The sequence below is a fragment of the Myotis nattereri genome, assembly GCF_964212035.1.
Source record: "Myotis nattereri genome assembly, chromosome: 4".
Lineage (NCBI taxonomy): Eukaryota > Metazoa > Chordata > Mammalia > Chiroptera > Vespertilionidae > Myotis > Myotis nattereri.
The window spans coordinates 37178686-37202790 of NC_138079.1; the positions used below are offsets into that span (position 1 = coordinate 37178686).

General features: G+C 39.1%; 1 protein-coding gene across 4 annotated transcripts; it reads right to left on the reverse strand.

The window, feature by feature from the left end:
• Positions 1 to 14: 14 nt before the first annotated feature.
• Positions 15 to 22255, reverse strand: LOC308518341 (survival of motor neuron protein). Of its 4 annotated transcripts, XR_013995937.1 has the most exons (11): positions 22121 to 22255; positions 17982 to 18053; positions 16686 to 16805; positions 15588 to 15788; positions 15283 to 15438; positions 13002 to 13106; positions 11651 to 11761; positions 10674 to 10724; positions 2612 to 2658; positions 2449 to 2474; positions 15 to 348 (listed from the first exon to the last, which is right to left on the reverse strand). XR_013995937.1 is itself a non-coding variant. In XM_081090029.1 (10 exons), the coding sequence occupies exons 1-8, from the start codon at positions 22250 to 22252 to the stop codon at positions 10677 to 10679; spliced, it is 945 nt and encodes a 314-aa protein (XP_080946155.1). In that variant the 5' UTR covers positions 22253 to 22255; the 3' UTR covers positions 15 to 348; positions 2449 to 2474; positions 10674 to 10676. The 4 variants fall into 4 exon arrangements, 3 of the variants coding, with proteins under 3 accessions (XP_080946155.1, XP_080946157.1, XP_080946156.1); XM_081090029.1 differs by lacking the exon at positions 2612 to 2658; XM_081090031.1 differs by lacking the exons at positions 2612 to 2658; positions 13002 to 13106.
• Between the last annotated feature and the right edge of the window lie 1850 nt (positions 22256 to 24105).

Consider the following 24105-nt stretch of genomic DNA (forward strand, 5'->3'; position numbering starts at 1 on the left):
AAAATATTCAGATAGTCAAGATTAAAAAATATTTATCATTTATTTTTAAAGGCATCAGTAAAAAGCTTAACATACTAAGAAAGTTACAATATACAAATGTGTTGACAGATTGACTTTTCTGCACTATATGTGACTTTGAGTTTCTTTTAATTACTCACATTTCCATTGTTCAGTTATTCAAACTGGTTATTCCCTACAAATACCTGGCTGGTTACTTAAGCACAAGTCACATATGACAAAGGTAAATGTAGAAGATTGTGCCATTCAACCAAGTGCTCATGAAGATGAAAACTGTTCACATCGACCAGGGCATATCAAAACACCCTTCTCCTTGGGAGAGAGCTGCACCTTAATTTGAAAGAAAAAAAGTCTAGATATAATTATGAAACTTAAAAACCTGTTTTCTTATAAAATCATAAAGAAGAGAGGAAATGGAAAGCAATACACTCATCAAGGTAAATAAAACGAATAAAAATATGCTAATATACTTAGTGTAATACTAATTTCTATATTTATGGAATAGTTAAATAAACTAATTGTGAAATTCATTTGGAAGAGTAAATGGGCAAGAATATTTTTTTAAAATTTAAGGAGCACTGGTATTTGATGTCTTATATACAAAACAATGATCAAAATCATGTGTTAAAAACAATTTGGGTTTGCTGTACTTGAATTCTCATTAAAATTACTAACAGTTATTTATCACATCTCTTTATGTTTCTGTATACTGTTTGTAAAACGAATTAAAAGGAAATACAGGTGACTCTCGTTATTCACGGCAGTTATGTTCTAAAAAGTCACCACAAACATGGAATTTATAAATACAAAGCCATCACTCCTAGAAGTGATGGCTTTTTTATCAACCAATAGATAAATAACCTTGTTTTATGTGTTTCCATTGAAACACATTATTAATAGATAGTACTGATGCATTAACACTGAACTCACAGTCAACAGCACTATATCTCATGCCCAGAATGAAGCTTAACCAACATATGTATTTTCTCTGCAAGGCACATCTGAGTTCTTGTACCGGGGAAACACCAGATAACCCTTCTGCATAATGTCTGAAGGCCATTTTAAAGTGTGAAATCAAAAGGCACAAAAACGTAGCACTCAGATTGTGAAAGGGCACTTGTTTATAGCATGAATACTGAAACAAGAAAACAGCATTGCTCAACATCAGCTGGGAACATCTATGTCAGGTGACTCAAAGTTTTCACCTTCTGCATCTGTCCATGAATTATAGTGAAAGTGTCAGAAATACTGATCCTGGGTTTACAGATAAATTTTAGCAAGTAGGCAAATTTGCAAATCCAGAATCTATGAGTAAGGAGGATTTACAGTAGATAAAATTTTATAAGCAAAATTTAAAAGAGCAAACAAATATTTAAAATGTAATAGGGGAATAACCATATAGACACAGAAAAAAAATGAAAACATTAGAAGAAAATCCAAAAGCCATAAAAAAGGAATGAATCTGACTATATAAAAATAAAGTAGTATGACTACATAAAAAGCAAACATTTCTATCAAAATGACAACTGCTATCACTATAAGCAAGGTCAAAAAAATGATAAACTAGTTGTAGAAAAAAGTACCTACAACTCATATCACAAACGGATGGTTACCATTACAAAGAATTCTTGCAAATCAACAGGAAAAACATATCCAACTTGAAAAGTGTGTAAAGGTGATGTTCATAAAGTTTTTAGAAAACATACATAGCTCTCAAACACATAAAAAGGCGCTAAACTTCACAATAAAATAATTATAAATATAATAAGACAATCATTTTCATCTATTAGATTGACAAAGACCTAAAGGTTTGATAAATTATTGGTTTGGCTGTGGGAAACAAACAAACAATATTGGTGGGAAAATAAATTAACACAATTTTTACTGAGAGCAATTTAACAAAAATCTATTAAAATTATAAATGCATATCCTCTTTAATCCAGCAGTTCTATTTATTTAATTTTAGAAATGTACTCATATATCTACAAAAAGAATTATGTAAAAGAATACTGACTATATATTAAACAGCAAACAATTGCAAACAGCCTAAACTTCCATCCATAAGAGGTCAATTAAATAAGTATGATGGCCTTATCCGGTTTGGCTCAGTGGATAGAGCGTCGGCCTGCGAAATCAAGAGTCCCAGGTTCGATTCCGGTCAAGGGCATGTACCTTGGTTGCGGGCACATCCCCAGTCAGAGGTGTGCAGGAGGCAGCTGATCGATGTTTCTCTCTCATCGATGTTTCTAACTCTGTCCCTCTCTCTTCCTCTCTGTAAAAAAAAATCAATAAAATATATTAAAAAAAAAAAGTATGATGTACATTTATACATAAGAATATCCTGCAGCTGTTTAAAACAAGAATTTTATACACTGATACGGAATACATATACATCTAAATATAAACAAGAAATGCGGAAAAAGCACTTACTTCTTAAGGAATACTGTATGAATTACCTATAAAAATAAAAAATTAAAAGTTTAAATGATTGATACATCTTATCAGATTTATTTTAATTACATGTTATTTTTTATGGTCAATAAATGCACACAGCACAAAAATACAAAAGGGTACACTGTGAAGTCTCTCTCACATGCCTTTGTCTTCTAGTTCCTCTTCATAGGTAACGTGAGTATCACCCTGAGATGATAATCAATGCATATACATGTACGTAAACATATGTTTACACAAATAGCAGGCAGTATAATATACAAAGTTCTGTGTCTTATTTTCATTTAAATATATCTTCCTGTCAGGAATGATACACGTAACAAGCAACAATGTAGTTAAACAATAGAATTACAAGAACAAACTGAATATTAGTTCAAATTTTAAAACCTTTTTATAAAAAAGAATAACAATGAAGAATAATTCTTAAACTATAACAAGTAGATACTCTCTTTTTTTAAAAAATATATTTTATTGATTTTTTACAGAGAGGAAAGGAGAGGGATAGAGAGTTAGAAACATCGATGAGAGAGAAACATCCATCAGCTGCCTCCTGCACACCCCAGACCGGGGATATGCCCGCAACCAAGGTACATGCCCTTGACCGGAATCGAACCTGGGACCCTTCTGTCCCTAGGCCGACGCTCTATCCACTGAGCCAAACCGGTCAGGGCGATACTCTTAACAATTAGACAAGTATGAAGAAATGAAGGCATTATTAACTAGTTTATTCTTTTGAGGAAGCACTATGACAACATATGATGGATCTACAGAACTATTTAGAATTTGAAGCCCAAACTTAAAAATTAACCAATACACAAAAATAATTCTACAGAACAGTGTTAAAAAAAAAAAAAGCCCAAAGTAGCCCTAGCTGGTTTGCTCAGTGGATGTAGCATTGGCCTGGGGACTAAAGGGTCATGGGCTTGATTCCAATCAAGGGCATGTACTTGGTTGCAGGCTCCCGGCCCTGGTCAGGGGCATGCAGGAGGCAACTAATCAACGTGGCTCTCATTAGTGTTTTTCTCTGTCTCTCCCTCTCCCTTCCACTTTCTAAAATCCAATGGAAAAATATCCTCAGGTGAGGATTATTAAAAAAAAAAAAGGGCTAAAAGTAGATTACTGCCAAATAGAAATATATATAATAACCCCAAATGTGATATATTAATGTTACATACTATAGAGATATAGAGGTAATCTTGTTTAGTACATTTTTTTAAACCACAATACAATAGACCAGTGACTTTTCAACCACTATGCTGCAAGAATTTTTAAAACATTCAATACCTGACTATTTAGTCAGGAGCACTGACCTCTTTTCCTTAGATAGTCAAATAAAAAACCACAACAGCCAACATAACAGCCATCCAGTGTGAATTAATAAAAGTTATTTCTATTCTGTCAGATCAGCAAAAAATACATTTTTTGATGTGTTGCAAAATTTTAGTAATTAGTTTAATGTGTTCCACAGGATGAAAAATATTGAAAATTGCTCCAATACTAAACTTTCAGAAAACATGTAACAACTGAAAATTCATTGTTTAAAAATAGTAGGAATAGCTGGTAGTGTACTTGTTTTCCTGCCAGATTATAAAACTCAGCACAATATACAGGGTGGGGCAAAAGTAGGTTTACAGTTGTTTGTATAGAAAATAATATAATCAGTAATCCTACTAATAAAAGACACAGATGCTGATCGACTGTACCTTCGCTATACCCATCAGCCGATCAGTGATATGCAAATTAACTGCTAACAAAGATGGTGGCTAATTTGCATACTGCAGGCAGGGCGGGCCAGCGCGAGCCGCCATCTGGGCCCCCATGTGCCGCCTAAGCCCCGCCACCAGCTGGGACCCCCATGTGCCGCCTAAACCCCACCGCCAGCCAGGACCCCTGTGTGCGGGCCTGGGCAGCGGGGCTTGGCAGCACGATCAGCCTGAGAAAGCCCTATTCTTGCAGGAATCTTCCTGCAACAGGCCTCTAGGAAGTAATAATATACGAATAAACTTTTGCATACTCACAACGGTAAACCTACTTTTGCCCCACCCTGTATGACACAACTGTTTTCAGGCACTGAACAATACATTGTATAGGGCTGAAATCCTTGAGAAAGGGAAACACATAAGGTGAACTTCACTTTCACCCATTTTTTGGCTGGTCACAATTTTCAAATTGCAGCATGGAAAGTGAAACTTGAGCAAAGAGTATTGTTCTTGGGTGGAAGAAATAGATTGTAGTTTGGGTCTTGGAATAAGGCAGCTGGAATTTGAAGACGCAAGTCTAAAGAGTGATTTGAAGAGAAGGACCTCCAGAAATTTGTATAGGATTTCCATTTAGGTCCTTGGCCAAATCCTAAATTATGTATACATGGGAAAAAACAGTTGCTAGGGTGGGGATGTGGTAGGGGACTGAGAGCTGAATGGAGAATGCTGAGGTGGTACACACAGAGCTCCATCATTTGCTGTGTGGCCCAACGCAAGTCATGTTACTTCTATGAGCCTTTCTCATTTGTGTAAAATGGGAATAATTATCTAACTTGATGGTGCTATATGGATTAAATAAAATATCTACCTCTAGCAAACATAGTAACGACTCAAAAAAAATTATTAAAGAAAAATTTCACATGGCAGTTTTTAGTTTCCTGTATAATAAAAATGCAAATTAATAGATACCTAAGAGTCTACTAAAACCAAGATTTATAAAGTAAGATTTTTTTACTCTTAACCAGAAGTCTTTATGTAAACACAAAGACTCACTAATACTCAGATACACTGCTTCACCTCTGTCTTCTGCCTGGAAACCAAGAACTGGTTTTAATTAAAACTAGTGGCCCGGTACATGAAATTCATGCACATTAAAAGGGCATTAATTAGAGGAAATATTTTAATATTGCTATTTGCCCTTTCTCTATAATAGACATGTCAGAGATGAAAGAAAATTAGTAAAATGTGTATGAAAATCTTCCTTCTGTCAGAGTCTGGGGCATGCCACAGGACCCAGAGTCAAGTCCCCGCACACCCACGGCACCTCAAAATCACACAAGACCCAGACCCAGCCGGCCCCACCCCCATTGGGCAAGATCCAGACCTGGCTGACCTGACCCTTGTCAAGCCCTGCCAGGTGGGGGGGCGCAGCCTCAGGTCCCCTGGCCCAGTGCCAAGCAGGGAGCGCAGTCTCAGGTCCCCCGGCACACCCTCAGGTCCCCCAGCATACCCTCAGGTCCCACAGCCTCGCCCGGTGCCAGGCGGGGGGCGCAGCCTGAGGTCCCTTGTCAAGCCCCACCAGGCGGGGGTCACAGCCTTAGGTCCCTGCTGATTGCTCATTAAGGCTCGTTATGGGAACCTGGCCTCCCAGCGCAGCCATCTTGTGTTACGGAATCCCTGCCTCCACTGTGGGTGCAGCCACCTTGACCGTTATGGAGTGATGGTCAATCTGCATATTCCTTCTTTATTAGGTAAGATGGGCTATAGTTCAACGCACAATTATACACCATTTTAAAATGTGTAAAGTCAATTTATGTTACAATAACTAGTAATGAAAAAAATCAGAATTTCAAACCTCAAAGATTAGTTTATCCAAAAGCTATTCCAATTATATTAATTGCTATCTTCAAAATGTTACATATAGCCCTAACTGGTTTGGCTCAGTGGATAGAGCGTTGGCCTGTGAACTGAAAGGTCCCAGTTTCAATTCCAGTCAAGGGCGTGTACCTTGGTTGCAGGCACATCCCCAGGAGAAGATGTGTAGTAGGCAGCTGATCTATCTCCCTTCCTCTCTGTAAAAAAATCAATAAAATATATTTTAAAAAAATGTTACATATATTCCCTTACAATTAACTTTCAAAACCATTCATCTACTTGCAGGATTTGCTATAAATAAAAGTCTTCTTTAAGTTAACAAAAAATAGAGCTGATGCTTAATCTTTCTCCATCCTATGCTCTTTAAGCAAAAAACTGTGCCAGATATTGTAGACATAAAGAATGAAATGTAGAGGAAGCCCAGAGGTCAGAGTGGGACCATCCAGTTTGCAGCTCCGTGGAACCATAAAAGACACACTCAGGGGGCAGACTCAGTGAGCACCAAAGCCCCATCGAAGCAGGTCTAGCCCCAGAGGGGTGTCTTCAGCACAGAAGTTCTCCCACTGCAGACACAGCTGATTCTCACAGCCAATTGGCCTGGAGGTCAATTCCTCACAGTGATAACTACAACAATCAAGGCTTAACTACAACAAGACTGTGCACAAAGCCCACAAGGGGGTGCACCAAGAGTGTCTACCTCAGGTAACTGGGACACTTAGCACAGAAAGGCACTCTATCAACACAGCGAAGCATAAAAAATGCCGAGACAAAGAAATAGGACACAAACTACAGAATTGGGGGAAAGCAAACTGTTGGATATAGAGTTCAAAACCACACTTTTAAGGTCTTTAAAGAACTGTCTAGAAGCCGCCGATAAATTTAATAAGGCCCTCGAAAAGACTGTGAGACCGCCGATAAATGTAGTGAGATCTTCAAGAAGACTGGTGAGACCGCCGATAAATGTAGTGAGATCCTCAAGAAATCTAATGAGGCCGAAACCAGTTTGGCTCAGTGGATAGAGCGTCGGCCTGCAGACTGAAAGGTCCCAGGTTTGATTCCAGTCAAGGGCATGTACCAGGGTTGCGGGCACATCCCAATAGGAGATGTGCAGGAGGCAGCTGATCGATGTTTCTCTCTCATCGATGTTTCTAACTCTCTATCCCTCTCCCTTCCTCTCTGTAAAAAAATCAATAAAAAAAAAAAAAGAAATCTAATAAGACCCTCGATGTTGTGATAAAGAACCAACTAAAAATTAAGCATACACTGACTGAAATAAGATTATACAGACTCCCAACAGCAGACCAGAGGAGCGCAAGAATCAAGTCAAAGATTTGAAATACGAAGAAGCAAAAAACACCCAACCGGAAAAGCAAAATGAAAAAAGAATCCAAAAATACGAAGATAGTGTAAGGAGCCTCTGGGACAGCTTCAAGCGTACCAACATCAGAATTATAGGGGTGCCAGAAGATGACAGAGAGCAAGATACTGAAAACCTATTTGAAGAAATAATGACAGAAAACTTCCCCTACCTGGTGAAAGAAATAGACTTCCAGGTCCAGGAAGCGCAGAGAACCCCAAACAAAAGGAATCCAAAGAGGACCACACCAAGACACATCATCATTAAAATGCCAAGAGCAAAAGACAAAGAGAGAATCTTAAAAGCAGCAAGAGAAAGAAACTCAGTTACCTACAAGGGAATACCCATACGACTGTCAGCTGATTTCTCAACAGAAACTTTGCAGGCCAGAAGGGAGTGGCAAGAAATATTCAAAGTGATGAATAGGAAGAACCTACAACCAAGACTACTTTACCCAGCAAAGCTATCATTCAGAAGTGAAGGCCAGATAGCTTCACAGATAAGAAAAAGCTAAAGGAGTTCATCACCACCAAACCAGTATTATATGAAATGCTGAAAGGTATTCTTTAAGAAGAGGAAGAAGAAGAAAAAGGTAAAGATACAAATTATGAACAACAAATACACATCTATCAACAAGTGAATCTAAAAATCAAGTAAATAAATAATCTGATGAACAGTATGAACTGGTGATTGTAATAAAATCAGGGACATAGAAAGGGAATGGACTGACTATTCTTGGGGGGGGGGGAAGAGGTGTGGGGGTGAGGGAAGAGATTGGATAATAATCGTGCACCTATGGATGAGGACAGTGGGTGGGGAGTGAGGGCGGAGGGTGGGGTGGGAACTGGGTGGAGGGGAGTTAAGGTGGGAAAAAAGAGTAACTAATGTAATAATCTGAACAATAAAGATTTAATTAAAAAAAAATGGGGAAAGTAAAAAAAACAAAAAAAGAATGAGATGTAGTGCCTTGCCTCTAATGACAGAGGAAAGAAATATATAAATATAAAGATAACATAATGAGAAAAGGTATGTAATAGAAACAAGTAGAGAGCAGATTCAAAGAGGGAAAATTATACAAATGGGGAGATAAGAAGGCTGACTGGCATTAGGAACAAAGGTAAGACATTTGAGCTAGCTTGGGCCTTGAAATATACAATGCCTCTGAAGGCTTTGTATACTTTCTGTCTAGAAGACTTTAACCTATTTCATCCCCTGCCTAATTTTTCTCTTCACCCTTTTAGACTTGGCTCAATAACCTAGCTCAGTGGTCGGCAAACTCATTAGTCAACAGAGCCAAATATCAACAGAACGACTGAAATTTCTTTTGAGAGCCAAATTTTTTAAACTTAAACTATATAGGTAGGTACATTGTTATTAACTTAATTAGGGTACTCCTAAGCTGGCCTTTGCTAAAAACGTCCTCAATCAGATTGAGGTCCGTTCGCTGAGGTTGATCCCTTCCAACTCTCCCATCCACACTTGTCTTGTATACTTGTTTCGCCCAGGCCGAAAACCGACTTCTGTGCATGGGCCACGAAGTTTCAATCGCACGTGCGCGCCTGCAAGTGGTATTTTGTGAAAGAGCCACACTCAAGGGGCCAAAGAACCGCATGTGGCTCGCGAGCCACGGTTTGCCGACCACTGACCTAGCTGAAGAAGAACGTCAATGAAATAAAAAATGACTTTAATCAAAGAATAAAATATAGGCAATTATCATTTATTCATTATATCTTAATCTTATTGTTGAAATGACTACAGATGTTCCTCCTCTTTGCCTCCCTGAGTAATTTTACTTTCAAATGTGATGTATGTAATTTAAAAAATACCCCACCCAGAAATGCATCTCCCATTTTGAAAATCAAAAAGAAAATATGGTTTTCAAAATTTGCTTTTCAAGGCAACATGGAAATATCTACCAAAAGTCATAATAATATCCACAACTTTTATCAAATAGCCACAACACAGAATTTTACCTTAAGGCTATGACAGAATAGAAACAAATCACTACACATAAGGAAGTATTTACTGCAGCGCTATCCAGAAGGCTAAACTGAAGGAACAGTGGCATAACTTATCAACAGGCTCCATCTCTGGTAGGGGGGGATGCAGGAGGCAGCAGATTAATGTGTCACTCTCACATTGATGTTTCTCTCCCTCCCTCCCTCTCTCTTCTTCTCTCTCTAAAAATCAATATAAAACCTTAAAAAATAAAAAAGGTGATGCTGGCCCTGGCTGGGTAGCTTAGTTTGTTAGGGCACAGTCCCAATACGCCAAGGTTGTGGGTTCAATCCTCAGGGCACATCCAAGAACCAACTAATGCATGCATAAATGGGTGGAACAACAAATCAGTATTTTGATCTCTCTCTCTCTCATTTCAATAAATAAAAAATTTTTAAAAATGTAATGTTAAGTGGGAGTGCACACACACACACACACACACACAATGATGGCATCCACATAAAACTATAGATGAATATGAATCAAAAGTGTAAAGTAATATGTGAAAAAAATACAGCCCTAGCTGGTTTGGTTCAGTGGATAGAGCATCAGCCTGCGGACTGAAGGGCTCTGGGTTCAATTCCAGTCAAGGGCATATGCTGGGTTGCGGGCTTGATCCCCAGGAGGGTGCATGCAGGAGGCAGCCGATCAGTGATTCTCTCTCACCATTGATGCTTCTGTCTCTCTCTCCCTCTCCCTTCCTCTCTGAAATCAATAAAAATATATTTTAAAAAAGTACATCTGGCTGTCTGACCACAGTGATGCAGTTTTACCACTGATTCTAAGGATCTCTTTATTGAAAAGTGTGTTTTTCTTTTTTAAAATATATTTTTATTGATTTCAGAGAGGAAGGGAGAAGGAGAGCTAGAAACATCAATGATGAGAGAGAATCACTGGTCGGCTGCCTCCTGCATGCCCCCTCCTGGGGATCGAGCCTGCAACCTGGGCACATGCCCTTGACCAGAATTGAACCTGGGACCCTTCAGTCTGCAGACCAACGCTCTGTCTAGAGAGCCAAACTGGCTAGAGCAAGTATGTTTTTATTTCTACACCACCAACCAACAAGTATTTGATGAGATGATAGATACCTTGATATCATGACAATTCTAGAGGGGATACAGATAAACCTTTTATCAAATAGCTTTGGCATCAAAATGTCTTCAATATTGTTTTATATTAACTTTTCTACATTTTAAAATTTTTTAAAAATATGTTTTCCACAAACTATAAAATTTATACAAAAGATTTCTCTTCTATAATAATGGCATACTTACTCCTTAATTAAAATGTGAGCACCTTCCTTCTTTTTGATTTTGTTTGAAACCCTGTAAGGAAAACAAAGAAATTTAAAGAATAGCATATACATATGAATAAACATTTTGTTTCACGTAGACATTTTACTAATTCTATTTAATAAAATAATGATGAAAAATAAGTTTATAGCCTTCCAATGCTCTTTAAAAGTGATCACAGCCATGGCCAGCATGGGTCAGTAGTTAGAGTACTTGCCCTTGAACCGAAGCCGGTTTGATTTCAGATCAAGGGCACGTACCTGGGTTGCAGGTTCAATCCCTGGACCTGGTCAGGGTGTGTGTGGAACATAACTAGTCAATGTGTCTCTCTCACATCAATGTGTCTCTCTCTCCCACCCCCTCATCCCTTCCTAGATTCCACTCTCTAAAAAATTAATGGAAAAAATATCCTCACATGAGGATTAACCAAATCCCCCTGCCCAAAACAGGAAGACTAATGAAATTGAAAAATAATTTAGAAAGACTGTCATCAAATTAGAAAATATATAATCAAAATAATGTAATAATATGAAATATTTTAAAATATATATGTATTTAAATATATTTTTAATTGATTTCAGAGAGGAAGAGAGATAGAAACATCAATGATGAGACAGACTCATTGATCACTGCATGTCCCCCACTGGGGATTGAGCCCGAAACCCAGGCCTGTGCTCTGACTGGGAATTGAACTGTGACCTCCTGGTTCAAAGGTCAATACTCAATCACTGAGCAACAATGGCTGGGCACATGGAAGATTTTTAATTGCACTATAATTACATTAAATGGGGACAATAGAAGAATAATTTAAGCCTTAGGCAAATAGTTGTATTTTTTCAACTTTAAGGTAGTTTTAAACCCTTACGATCTGGCTAATGTAACAAATCACCTTTTTAGTCACAAACACAACAAAGTCACAACCACAAAGTGTCAGGAAAAGATGCTGAATGATCACTTACCATATAGTAACCAGTGTGATAGCCACTCATGTACCAAGAGATTAACATACTTCCCAAAGCATCAGCATCGTCAAGAGAATCTGGACATATGGGAGGAGGTGGGGGAATTATCTGGAAATGAAGAAAAATATACTTTAAAGTCAGTAAACAAAAATGTGAAGTCTGGAGATCCATTTTATAGAGACAATGCTGGATGTTAACTGTGTCTTTCCCTAAATTCCATGTTATCTATTAAAATTATTTTTAATCTGACATTTGAAGAAAGTCAACCAGTAACAACAAAATTAAATTGAACAACAATAAAAAAAAAATAGGTCACATAAAATGTTTAAAACATCTTGGTTTGATTAGATATATTTTTCTGTTCCTTTATGAAACTATGGGTAAAAGACCAAGCATAAATACTTTGATGGTTTTCCTTAAAAAACACCCTAACAGTATTTCAAATAAAGGTGTTGGGTGAACATCTGCACTGCCCCCACCCCAACACACACAGTTGGCCAAAAAGTATCTTTGTATCTAGGTTACTGTTGTTATCTAAAAGTCTACCAGTAGATATCCAAATAGTCTACTTGATCACAAGCTAACACCCAAGCACACCTGGAAAGGCAACACATAAATCCCTGTATGCAGTATACTTAAATTCTTTCAAATACGAACTACCTCCCTATAGAATAAGGGATACAATTTCTACCAGGAAGGATGCAGGCAATATAGGACTACGAGCTAGGGCAATAAGAGGAATGAATGAGTCTGGTAGAGAAGGGCATTAAAAATTAAAAAAAAAACAACACCAAAAAACACAAAAAATCCCATCCTGGCCAGGTGGCTCTGTTGGTTGGAACATCGTCCCATACACTGAAAAGAAAAAAAAAGGTTGCAGACTTGCCCTAGCTGGTTTGGCTCAGTGGACAGAGCGTTGGCCTGCGGACTGAAGGGTCCTGGGTTTGATTCTAGTCAAGGGCACATGCCCAGGTTGCGGGCTCAGTCCCCAGTAGGGAGCATGCAGGAGGCAGCCAATCAATTCTCTCTCATCATTGATGTTTCTATCTCTCTTTCCCTCGCCCTTCCTCTCTGAAATCAGTAAAAATGTTTTTTTAAAAAGGTTGTACACTTAATTTCTAGGTTTCAGGTTTGATCCCTGGTCCGAGGGCATATGGGAGACAACCAATCAATGTTTCTCTCTCACATCTATGTTTCTGTCTGTCTCTCTCTTTCTCTCAAAATCATTAAATATATCCTTGGGTGAGGATAAAAACAAAACAAAAAAAACCCAAGGTTTGGTTCAAATTTTTACCCATTAGAACCTATGTATGAAAGCAAAGTTTCATCTGAATTGTTTTGTACTTACTGGTGGTCCAGAAGGAAACGGAGGCAGCCAGCATGATAGGAAGGGAGGTGGTGGAGGTGGAGGTGGAGGTGGTGGTGGTGGTGGGCCATTAAATTTTAGACCTGGCTGCAAAAGCATTTCAAAGGAAGATTAATTTACCAACTTCAATATGAAAAGAGGAAAAAATATTTAATGTCAAAAGAATTTAAATAAAAAATAAAAAAGATTAAATAGAATTGCATGTACCAAATGCTGAAATCAAATAGACTCATTAATCTAGATTTTTCTCATTTCCTTTCTATAGAGATTCAGGGAGTAAAATCAAAGTAAGAAAATATTTTAATTACCTTATAAATCAAGAGATAGTGTTTTTAGCAAGATATTTCAATCGTAAAACAATATATCCCATAATTTCATTATCTAGATTGTATAATCTTTTTATTCATGTCCTTTTAGTAGTTACATATGCTAATTTAGAGCATATATTGTAAAAATTAGTAAACTCTCACTTAACAAGAAAAATCAGGCCCCTAAGACCAAAGTATGAGATACACATACATATATACAGACACACACATAAACTGATTTGATCATTCTAGAAACTGTAATATAATGTAAATCTCAAGAAAAGCCTTGCCGAAACCGGTTTGGCTCAGTGGATAGAGCATCGGCCTGTGGACTGAAGGGTCCCGGGTTCGATTCCGGTCGGGGGCATGTACCTGGGTTGCGGGCACATCCCCAGTGGGAGATGTGCAGGAGGCAGCTGATCGATGTTTCTCTCTCATCGATGTTTCTAGCTCTCTATCTCTCTCCCTTCCTCTCTGTAAAAAATCAATAAAGTATATATTTAAAAAAAAAAAAAAAAAAAAAAAAAGCCTTGCAACCCTGGTTCAGTAGTTAGAGAGCATCAGCCCAAGCGCCAGAGGGTCTCAGGTGTGATTCCTGGTCAAGAGCATGTACCTCGTGCAGATGTGTCTCTCTCGCATCAAAGTCTCTCTCTTGCATCAATCTCTCTCTCTCTCTCTCCCCCCTCCCCCTCACCGCTCCTTTCCATTCTTTCTAGAAATCGATGGAAAAGATATTCTCATGCCTTAGGTGAGGATTAAAAAAAAGAGAGAGATCTTGAAGAAAATGTTAAGGAAACGTTTTAATAAATCATGCTTGATATCTTTATTTTAAAAATTTATTATTTCCTCAATACCATGACCTCCAAGGAAATCATTGCTTTATACAAAACAAATAGGGACATACTTGGGTTCCACAATATAACCTAAAATATAAATCTTTTTTAAAGTTTATTTGTTACTTATAACCAAAAGAAGCATTAAGGAAAACAATATTTATAACAGTTTGGGAGCTCCTTAGGATTTTACCTGTATTAGATGTAAATACTGTATTCTCTTCCAATTTTTACATATTTTATCCAAGTGACTTGGGGAACTATGAGGATAGTCAGCTGATAAAATATACTTTCTAACTTAAGTTCACTACATTATTAGTCTAATACAGGGGTAGGCAAACTTTTTGACTCGAGGGCCACAATGGGTTCTTAAACTGGACCGGAGGGCCGGAACAAAAGTATGGATGGAGTGTTTGTGTGAACTAATATAAATTCAAAGTAAACATCATTACATAAAAGGGTACGGTCTATTTTTTTTTTTTAGTTTTATTCATTTCAAACGGGCCAGATCCGGCCCGCGGGCCGTAGTTTGCTCACGGCTGGTCTAATACCTAATACTCCATAAAAGTAGTTGGAAAAGCTTTTCATTATAAAGTATTCTGCATTACTATCATATTTCCTCTCTGAAGAATTCTCAAGTGTGTATTTATAATACCTACAGAAAGCCACAAGTTTCATGGGAAAATCTACAATGCTCCTAATGGAAGGTTTGAAAATGTGTTGTTTCAATATTAACTACTAGAGGCCTGGTTCAAAAAATTCGTGTATGGGGGCGGGGGTTCCTCAACCTGGCCTACACCCTCTCCAATCTGGGACCCCTCAGGGGATGTCCGACTGCCGGTTTAGGACCGATCCCTGCTAAACTGGCAGTCGGACATCCCTCTGGCAATCTGGGACCGCTGGCTCCTAACCGCTTGCCTGCTTGGCAGCCTGATCCCTAACTGCCCTCCCCTGCCAGCCTGATCCCCCTAACTGCTCTCCCCTGCTAGCCTGATCACCCCTAACCGCCTCTGCCTCGGCCCTGCCACCATGGCTCTGTCCAGAAAGATGTCTGGTCTAATTAGCATATTACCCTTCTATTACTATAGATTTTCTGGGAAACCTTTTCTGTGTAAAAATTACCTTTCCTGGTCCCAGTCCTGATCTTGGCATGGGGGGTGGTGGAGGGAGAAAATAGTTCCATGGAGCAGCTCTTGACTTGATGTTATTTGGTTTATTTCCACGAGACCTGGAGGAGTTCTCACTTTCATCTGTTGAAATTTGACTTTCATTTTCATTCTTTAAAAAGAAAAAATATATGTATTGTTGTTATATAGGTTTCATTAAGAAAAATTTAATGCCTCAGTGGATCAAACTGACAAGTTGTTATATCACGTAGTTTCTCATCTCGTCTCTACTTTCAAGAACTTTATTTTTTGTATCCTTACCTCCTGAGCATTCTGTTCTATATTATTAGCTACATCAGATGTTGGGGAAAGTAGATCACACAGATTTTGCTGCTCTCTATTTCCATATCCAGTGTAAACCACAACACAGGTTTCTCTCTTAAAATCAACTGAAGCAATAGTAGCTGGGTAAATGCAGCCATCTTCTGACCAAATGGCCGAACATTTGTCACCAACTTTCCACTACAAAAACAAAAAAAAGACACACATACACATAAACACATTTCTTTCAAAGAGGGTAAACTATTTTCTTGTTTGGGTGGGGTTGGATGGGGGATGGGGGTAGTATCCAGTTAACTAATCTGGAAGGCAGAATGAAACAGTGAAAAAGACTTAGAGCCCAAAACACATAAATGTGAACTCCAACATAAATATAATATAATCCTGTCATATAATATAAATTCTGCCATTTTTATAATCATGGGCAAGTTTTTTAACCTCTTTGAATATTATTTTCCTGATCTGTTAAGTGGACATAATATAACCTACCTCACCTCATTTATTTGTTGTGAAGAATAGAAAAGAGGGAATGTGTGAAGTGTCCAGCATCTCTGGGCTGACATACAGCAAATGCTTAACACATATTAGTTCTCTTCCCCTTGGTAATGATGAAACTAAAGTGACTAATGAGACACTAAAATATTTAGCTTCCAGGTCTACTGTTTTAAATAGCAGAAAAAACTCTATCTAGAATTTTAGGTTTCTGAGTATTAACAGGTTTAGGATTTTTGAAGGGGAAAAAAGGCTGGCCACCTCTCAGTTTAAAAAGTAAAACACTGCCAATTCAGTTCCAGGCCCTCAGGTACTGCTCTCAAATAGCACTGCCCTCCTCCCTTTCCTTCCCATATAAAGTGAACATTGTACTGAATTTAGTATTAATCAGTCCCACCTAAGTCCTTATACCTTTATTGACAGGCATGTTCCTAAACAATAGAAAGTTTAATCGTTTTAGAAATGTTATAATTACATGCCAATGGAAAACACTGAACTAATCACTTAAGTTAAAGGTATTTTACACTATTTAATAAGAATGGTATGAAGAAAATCTTTGAAGTTAAATCTCAATATTTTAAAAATAACCTGCTTCAAGGGAGTTGTGGTGTTCTTTTTTTGGCTTTTATTCTTCTTAGCAGGTTTTCTTTTAGGGGTGCCTTTTGGTTTATTTGAAGCTTCAGAAATGTCACCATTCTTTAGTGCGTGCTATGAAAATAAGAATAAAAATGTGCATGTTACAAAATGATACAGAAAAAGTCACGATTCAGTTATTATAAACCTCAGACAGCCTCTACTTCCTATTTCCACCATCTCACATGCTACAGAAACTGCTCTCAAAGGCATCATACATCTGATAATCAGCTCTAAAGACCCCTTTGTCAGCGAAGAAACTTGCTTAGAGAAGAACAGAGGCTCCCAGAACACTGCCCTGGCTAAGCCCTTAGCAGAAGGCAACACTAACCATGTGAATGAACCATCGTGAAAGTAGATCCCTCACCCCCAAGTGAGACACCCCAGCTGATGTTGGCTTTGAGCCCCATTTTAATCTGCACTTTACTGAACTGTCATGGTAACCCTAAGTTAGTGTACTTCTAGTTTAAGTGCATACTGGAAAGCATGCTATTGACAAATTTAGAATTCAGCTTCAAGGATGACACACAGGTTTGATCTTTCTACCTTATGGTACAGGAATGACTACATGAAGGAAGTGGACTCTATTCTTGGTGTTCTGTATGAGCCTATGCTGTGCCTGAACTAAGAGGGCTCACATATGGTGCTCAATAAGACCAAATACCTGAGACTGCGAGTCAAGTGATGATGTTGGACAACTGTGTAAATGTCTTGTGTGGGCCACAAAACAGACTACACTCCCCAAAGGACTGTACATTCCAACCATCAAGAAAACCTGACTTGAAACCCAACTAATTGGATTTGGGGGAGATTACGTTAATTTAACATATGTAAAGCAGTTAGAAAAGTGCCTAAAACACTGTATACACTCTACAAGTATTAATTACTGCACTACTGCTATTTATCACCATTATTTCAATAAAGACTTGTTAAATGTTTAAAAATTAAAATTCAACTATCCTTCTAGTAATCTGAATTAGATAACTTCCATAGGTTTATGCAATGTAAACACATTAAAAGCAACAAATGTTTAAAATTCCAGTTAAATCTCCTCTTAAAAGGATCACATATAGACAGGCTACCTACCAACTTCTAAAGGAAAATGTCTAATTTAACTAACCAATGTTATCTTTTGATCTTCAAAATTAGAACTAAATAATACGTACTTTAATACTTTACTGTAAATGTTATCCATTAATTTTCCCAAGTGACTAACATGAGGACCTAAGCAAAAATGTAAACATTTCATACCTTAAATGAAGCCACAGCTTTATCGTATGCTTTTATCAGTGCTGTATCATCCCAAATGTCAGAATCATCACTCTAGGAAGGATAAAGAATAAAAACAATTCATGTTTGGATAGGTTTCATAAAAAAAGTATGCCAAGAGCCATCTAATCCAAACATAAAATTAAACTAAAAAATGGGTACTTTAAATCCTAACTATAACCACAAGAAACCTACCTGCTTAGAGATTTTGCAGCATTATCCCCAAAGCGAAACATATGTAAATGTTCTAAGAGGTGTGCCATGAAGTGAATGCTCTACAATTTAACCCCTATCTACCAACCACAAGTGGATCTGTTCAAGAATAACTCACATTTCAATCTTTTCTAAGAGCAGATAAAGGGTGTAGTTTGGCCAACCAAGTAGTATAAGATAAAGGGCCTCGTTTTAGTGGGGAAAAATATATTAAGTAATCTGTTAAAGACCTAAAACTTATTTCTATTTTTGAATTTAAATTTAATGAATACTTAGTAGAACTTAAACTTAATTCAATTAAAAAATGTTTTTGAGCACCCACTAGCTACTAAGCACTCATCATTGAGAAGTATATGAAATCATGCTACCTGCTTCCAAGACAGACATTCTAATCATGGATTTAAAACACAAAACAAAAAAGAATATAAAACAAATATAATAAAATATTTAAATGGGAAATACAAACAATGTTTTAAATGGAAAGATATGGATTTTCTCATTTCAAGATGAAGATACAGAAGATTCTGAACTCACCTCCTCCCACCAACATAATAAATTTACAGTTGTCTGAAACAATTCCCTCTGAAAAAATCTAAAAATTAGTTGAGCAACTCCTACACATTGGGCAAATGAGAAAAAACAACATCATCAAAGCCGGTAGGTTTATCTCACGATAAACCCCAACCCTGGGGCAGCAACCCATAATTGAGAGGAAATTCAAGGCCAGAAGCTCCATCCAATGAGACAAACCAGCCAGGGCTAAAAAAACAGTTAAGAGACTGAAAAACCAAGCCACAAACTGGGATAAAACATTTGCAAATTACCTATCTGATAAAGGTTTTATATATAGCATATATGAAGAACTCTCAAACCTCAACAAAGCAAAGCAAACAGCCCTAACCGGTTTAGCTCAGTGGATAGAGCATCGGCCTGCAGACTGAAAGGTCCCAGGTTCGAGTCTGGTGAAAGGCATGTACCTTGGTTGCGGGCACATCCCCAGTAGGAAGTGTGCAGGAGGCAGTTGATTGATGTTTCTCTCTCATCGATGTTTCTAACTCTCTATCCCTCTCCCTTCCTCTCTGTAAAAAAAAAAAAAAAAATCAATAAAATATATTTAAAAAAGAAAGCAAAGCAAACAAACCAATTCAAAAATGAGCAAAACATCTGAATAGATACTTTACCAAATAAGATATATAGATGGCAAATAAACACATAAAATGATGATCAACATCATCAGTCATCAGAGAATGTTAATTAAAACCACAAGATGCTATCACACATCTATTAGAATGTTTACAATTCGCACAAGGCTGACCATACCAAGTGTTAGCAATGCGGTGAAGCAAATGACACGTTCATACATTGCTAGTTGAAATGTACAACCACTTTGAAAAGTTTGACAGTTTCTTGGAGTTAAAATAATGACCCAGGTATTTACCCAAGAGAAATGAAAGCACATGTTCACATAAGTTTCCTAAGCTAGTAGTCATGGCAGGTCTATTTGTAATAGCCCCAAACTGAGAACAACCCAATACTCATGAACAGTAAATGAATAAACATAGAATAAACATTAGAAAATGCAAGCTAACCTATGGTGACAGAAAGTGGATCAGCAGTTGTCTGGGGACAGGAGATGAGAGATGATAGAGAACTATAAAGGGGCATAAGGAAATTCAAACCAGTCCAATACCGAGATCACATATAGAAGCCCTGAGGCTATAAGAAAAGATATGGCCAGCCAGTCCCTAGCTGCAGGGACTCAGCTATTGTAGCTTCAGCCACTACGTGGATGCAACCACATAAAAGTTTTCAAGGGGAATGGAAATATTATATTTTACTCAGATAATATCCTTGTTACTGAATATTTAGGTTGTTTCTAATTTTTCACTGTTATAAACAACATTGCAATAAACCTATTTGGTACTAAAAAAAAAAAAAAGTTCTCAAGGGGAAATACCCAGCAAGGCCTTCACAAATTCCTAACCCACAGAAACTATGAGAAATAATAAAATGATTATTTTCAAGCTACTAAGTTTTGAGTAATTTGTTACACAGCAACCAAAACAGACCACTAGGGCTGCCTTTATATTTGTTTCTCAGTCACCACCAGTAGGATGACCTTCCGGATGAAGCCCAGGTCCAGAGGGAAGCTGGCAGCCGGGGGAAGGAAGGCTTACTCTTGCACGAATGTCGTGCATCGGGCCTCTAGTAATATTATAACCAGAAACTACAACCTCTCCATAAATCCTATTCTCCAACCACCACCTTCCAGGATCTACACAGCTTATTCCTTCTAATAGTTGACAATCATCCCACTTCACTGGGAATAGCAAAACACTGATCCTCTCACTTTTCAAACTACCTCTCACTGTCCTAATATCCTCATATCCTTTCTTAGCTTAAATTTCATAGTCAACCATTAAGATAATTCCCTCGTACCCCTCTCTCTTACTTCCTCATGCTCACTTGGTATCAACTATAGGCATACCTCAGAGATATGGTGGGTCTGGTTCCAGACCACCCTAATAAAGTGAGCATTGCAATAAGACAAGCCGCAACGCAGTTGTAGGAGGAGGGTCTTGCCTTCAGTCTGTAGAACTCACATACCTGTGAAGCCAATGAAGTGAAGTGAAGTGCAACAGAACGAGCTGTGGCTGCACAACCCTATTCACTTCAACCACCAGCTCACTCTGTGCCTGCCCTCACAAACTTGAAGTGAATGAGCTGGTGAAAAACACAGTCATGCTGTCTAGTCTTTAAATTCACGATCGCTAATCTCAAGTAGACCTTTAATGTTGCCTCGGAACATTTCCATGACATTTCCTTACTCCAACACTCATCCACTCTCCTAGAGGCCTACTTTCCACCTTCTCCCGCTCAAACCCCCAGCATCTGCCCTGTCCTCACTCCTGGCTGCCACTTCTTTTACTGACAGAACAGCAACGATCCAAAGAAAAGTTCCAGATCTGCACCCATATAACTGTGACCACGTTAACTGTCAATGTTCCCAGCAGAGGCCAAATCCATCCCCTCTTTCCTACCCTGAAGCACTACTTCAGCGGTTCTCTCCTGCACCCTCAATGTTTCCATCCTTACCGGATCTTTCCCATCAGCCCACAAACATACTGAAATCTGTTTCTCCCATCTTAAAAACACAACATAAAAAAATTAATAATCCTCTTTATCCCATTTCCCCCTCCACCTATTGGCCAATTTCTATACTTTCTATTTACAATAAAACTCAACTATTTGTTCACAAACGTTGCCTTGAATCTCTCTTCTCCCACGCCTGGACTCACCCTCAACCAGATTTCATCGCCACTATTTCACTCAAAATGAATTTCTGACCTTCACCTTTATACACCTGCTCTACTTTCAGTCTTCTCCATCTCAGCTCATCCGTAAAGGCGACTAACTTCATCTTTTCAGGACAATCTTGAAGTTAGCCTTGACTTTCCTCTCTCAAATCTCCACGACTGGGTCCGTACGCGACACCTGTTGCCTCTGGCCCCAGAATATACCTGGAGTCCAAGCAGTCTGTTCTCCTCCGCCGACACCCTGATCTGAGTCTGGATCGTTTTGATAGACTCCCACCGGGTCCCCCGCCTCGCCAGGCCCGCTCCGCTCACAGCCCCCAGTCGGAACGGGCAAACCAAAGTACGAGTAAGTTGCGGAAGGGCCTCGGCTCAAAGCCATCGAGGCGCCCAAGCTGCGCGGGGCAGGAGCTGGCTGCTGAGGTTCCCAAACGGGACAATCTGCAGAAACGACTAGGCGGACCACCGTCCTGCAGTGAACGGACTGGCCAGGTCCTGCCCCGCGCGCGGCTGGGGACGCGGCGCAGGGGCCGGCGATGGGCGCGAGGAGCCCGCACGGGCGCCTGCGGGAGGCAGAGCCGGCCGCGCCCTCACCTGGCCGGCGCCGCGCCGGAACAGCACCGAGTCCTCCTGCTCCGGGACGCCGCCGCCACCTCCGCCCCCCATCGCCATGGCGAGGATCCCACCGGTGCGCGGCGTGGGCGGCTTGCCTCGGAGAATGACCATTTCCGCCGCAGGGCCCTCTGGGAGCGGAAGAGTACGGCGGCCCGGAAGCAGCGGGCGGCCTGGAGCCTTCCGCGCCTCTATCTCCCAGCGGTCTCCATCTTCCATGTTTGTTTTTCCTCTCTGTAGTCTCTCAATTCTTCGATTTCACTGTTTGGTATCTTCGTAGGTTCTACCAGGGTATTTTTGTTTTGGGTAGTACCATTTCTTTGAGAATGGTGCTCACTGCAGTGGCTGGAGTGGCTCAGCTGGTTGGAGCAGCCTCCCATACACCAAAAGGTTGCTGAATGGGAGGGCACAGAGCTTGGGGGTTGATTACCCCCCGAAGGGCTGGTATGGAAGGCAACACCATAGATGTTTCTCTTACATCAGTGTTTCTCTCGCTCTAAAATCAATAAACAATTCTCAGGTGAGGTTTTTTTTTTTTTTAAGTGTTCATTGCAGGTAATTTAGGAAATATGGGTAAACCAATACAATAAAAATCACTCCATAGGCCAAGAGGTCCCCGGTTCAAATCCGGGTGCCCCCTCCAAAAAAAAAGAAAAAAAATTACTCCATAGGTAACCGATAATACATTTCTTAAAGTGCTTTAAAGAGTGTTAGCCTCGCCCTAGCTGGCTTGGCTCAGTGCCTGCGGACCAAAGGATCCTGGGTTGGATCTGGTCAAGGGCATGTACCTTGGTCGCAGGCATCTCCCCTACCAGGACCCTGGTCATGGCACTAGCAGGAGGCAACCAATCAAGGTGTCTTTCTCACATTGATGTTTCTCTCTGTGTGTTTTCCTCTCTCTTCCACTCTCCCTAAAAATCAATGGAAAAATATCTTCGGGTGAGGGTTAAAAAAAAAAAAAAGAAAAGAAATAAAGCAGTGGTTCTCAACCTTCTGGCCCTTTAAATACAGTTCCTCATGTTGTGACCCAACCATAAAATTATTTTCATTGCTACTTCATAACTGTAATGTTGCTACTGCTATGAATCGTAATGTAAATATCTGATATGCAGGATGGTCTTAGGTGACCCCTGTGAAAGGGTTGTTCGACCGCCGAAGGGGTCGCGACCCACAGGTTGAGAACCGCTGGTTAGAGCATTGTACTGATGAGCCAAGGTTGCAGGTACCATTCTGGATCAGGGCACATACAAGACTCAACCAATGAATGCAAAAGTAAGTAGAACAACAAATCGATGTTCCTCTCTCTCTTCCTCTTTCTAAAAATCAATAAAAAGTTAGATCCAGAAACATAGAAGCATCGAACAGCAGCAAACCTCAGAAGGTGGGGAGGGTGGCTGGGGGACTTGTATGCTTGCATATAAGCATAACCAATGGACACAGGCAGTAAGGGGGTGAGGGCATGTGCTGGGGGGTGGGAGTGGATGGGGGAGAGGTCAATGGGGGAAAAGAAGACATATGTAATACTTTAACAATAAAGCATTTAAATTAAAAATAAATAAAAGCAAAAAAATTTTAAATCTTAATTTTCCTGGGCAATTGGTCCAATAACAAGCTATCTGTGAACTTTTAATGTGTATAATGAGCGCTTTGTAAAAGGTTTTGTTTTTAAGAAGCAAAGTTGTAAGGGAAAGCCTGTAGTAAGTTTTAAATATTCCTGGAATTAATAAGGAAGTGCATTTGAGCAACTTGTAAGTCATTCTTCTTATCTCACTGACATTTTCATGACTTGGCCATCTGAAAAGACAACATCTTTCAATATGTGATTATTATAAAGCAAGTATTTTAGCAGATGAAGCTGTAGGAGGCAGTTTAATGACTGTTCTTAGTCAGTTTTGAACTAATGAAAAACCATGACAATCATAAAAATAATTCAATTTTAATTGAATTTTTGGTGTTTATAGATCATC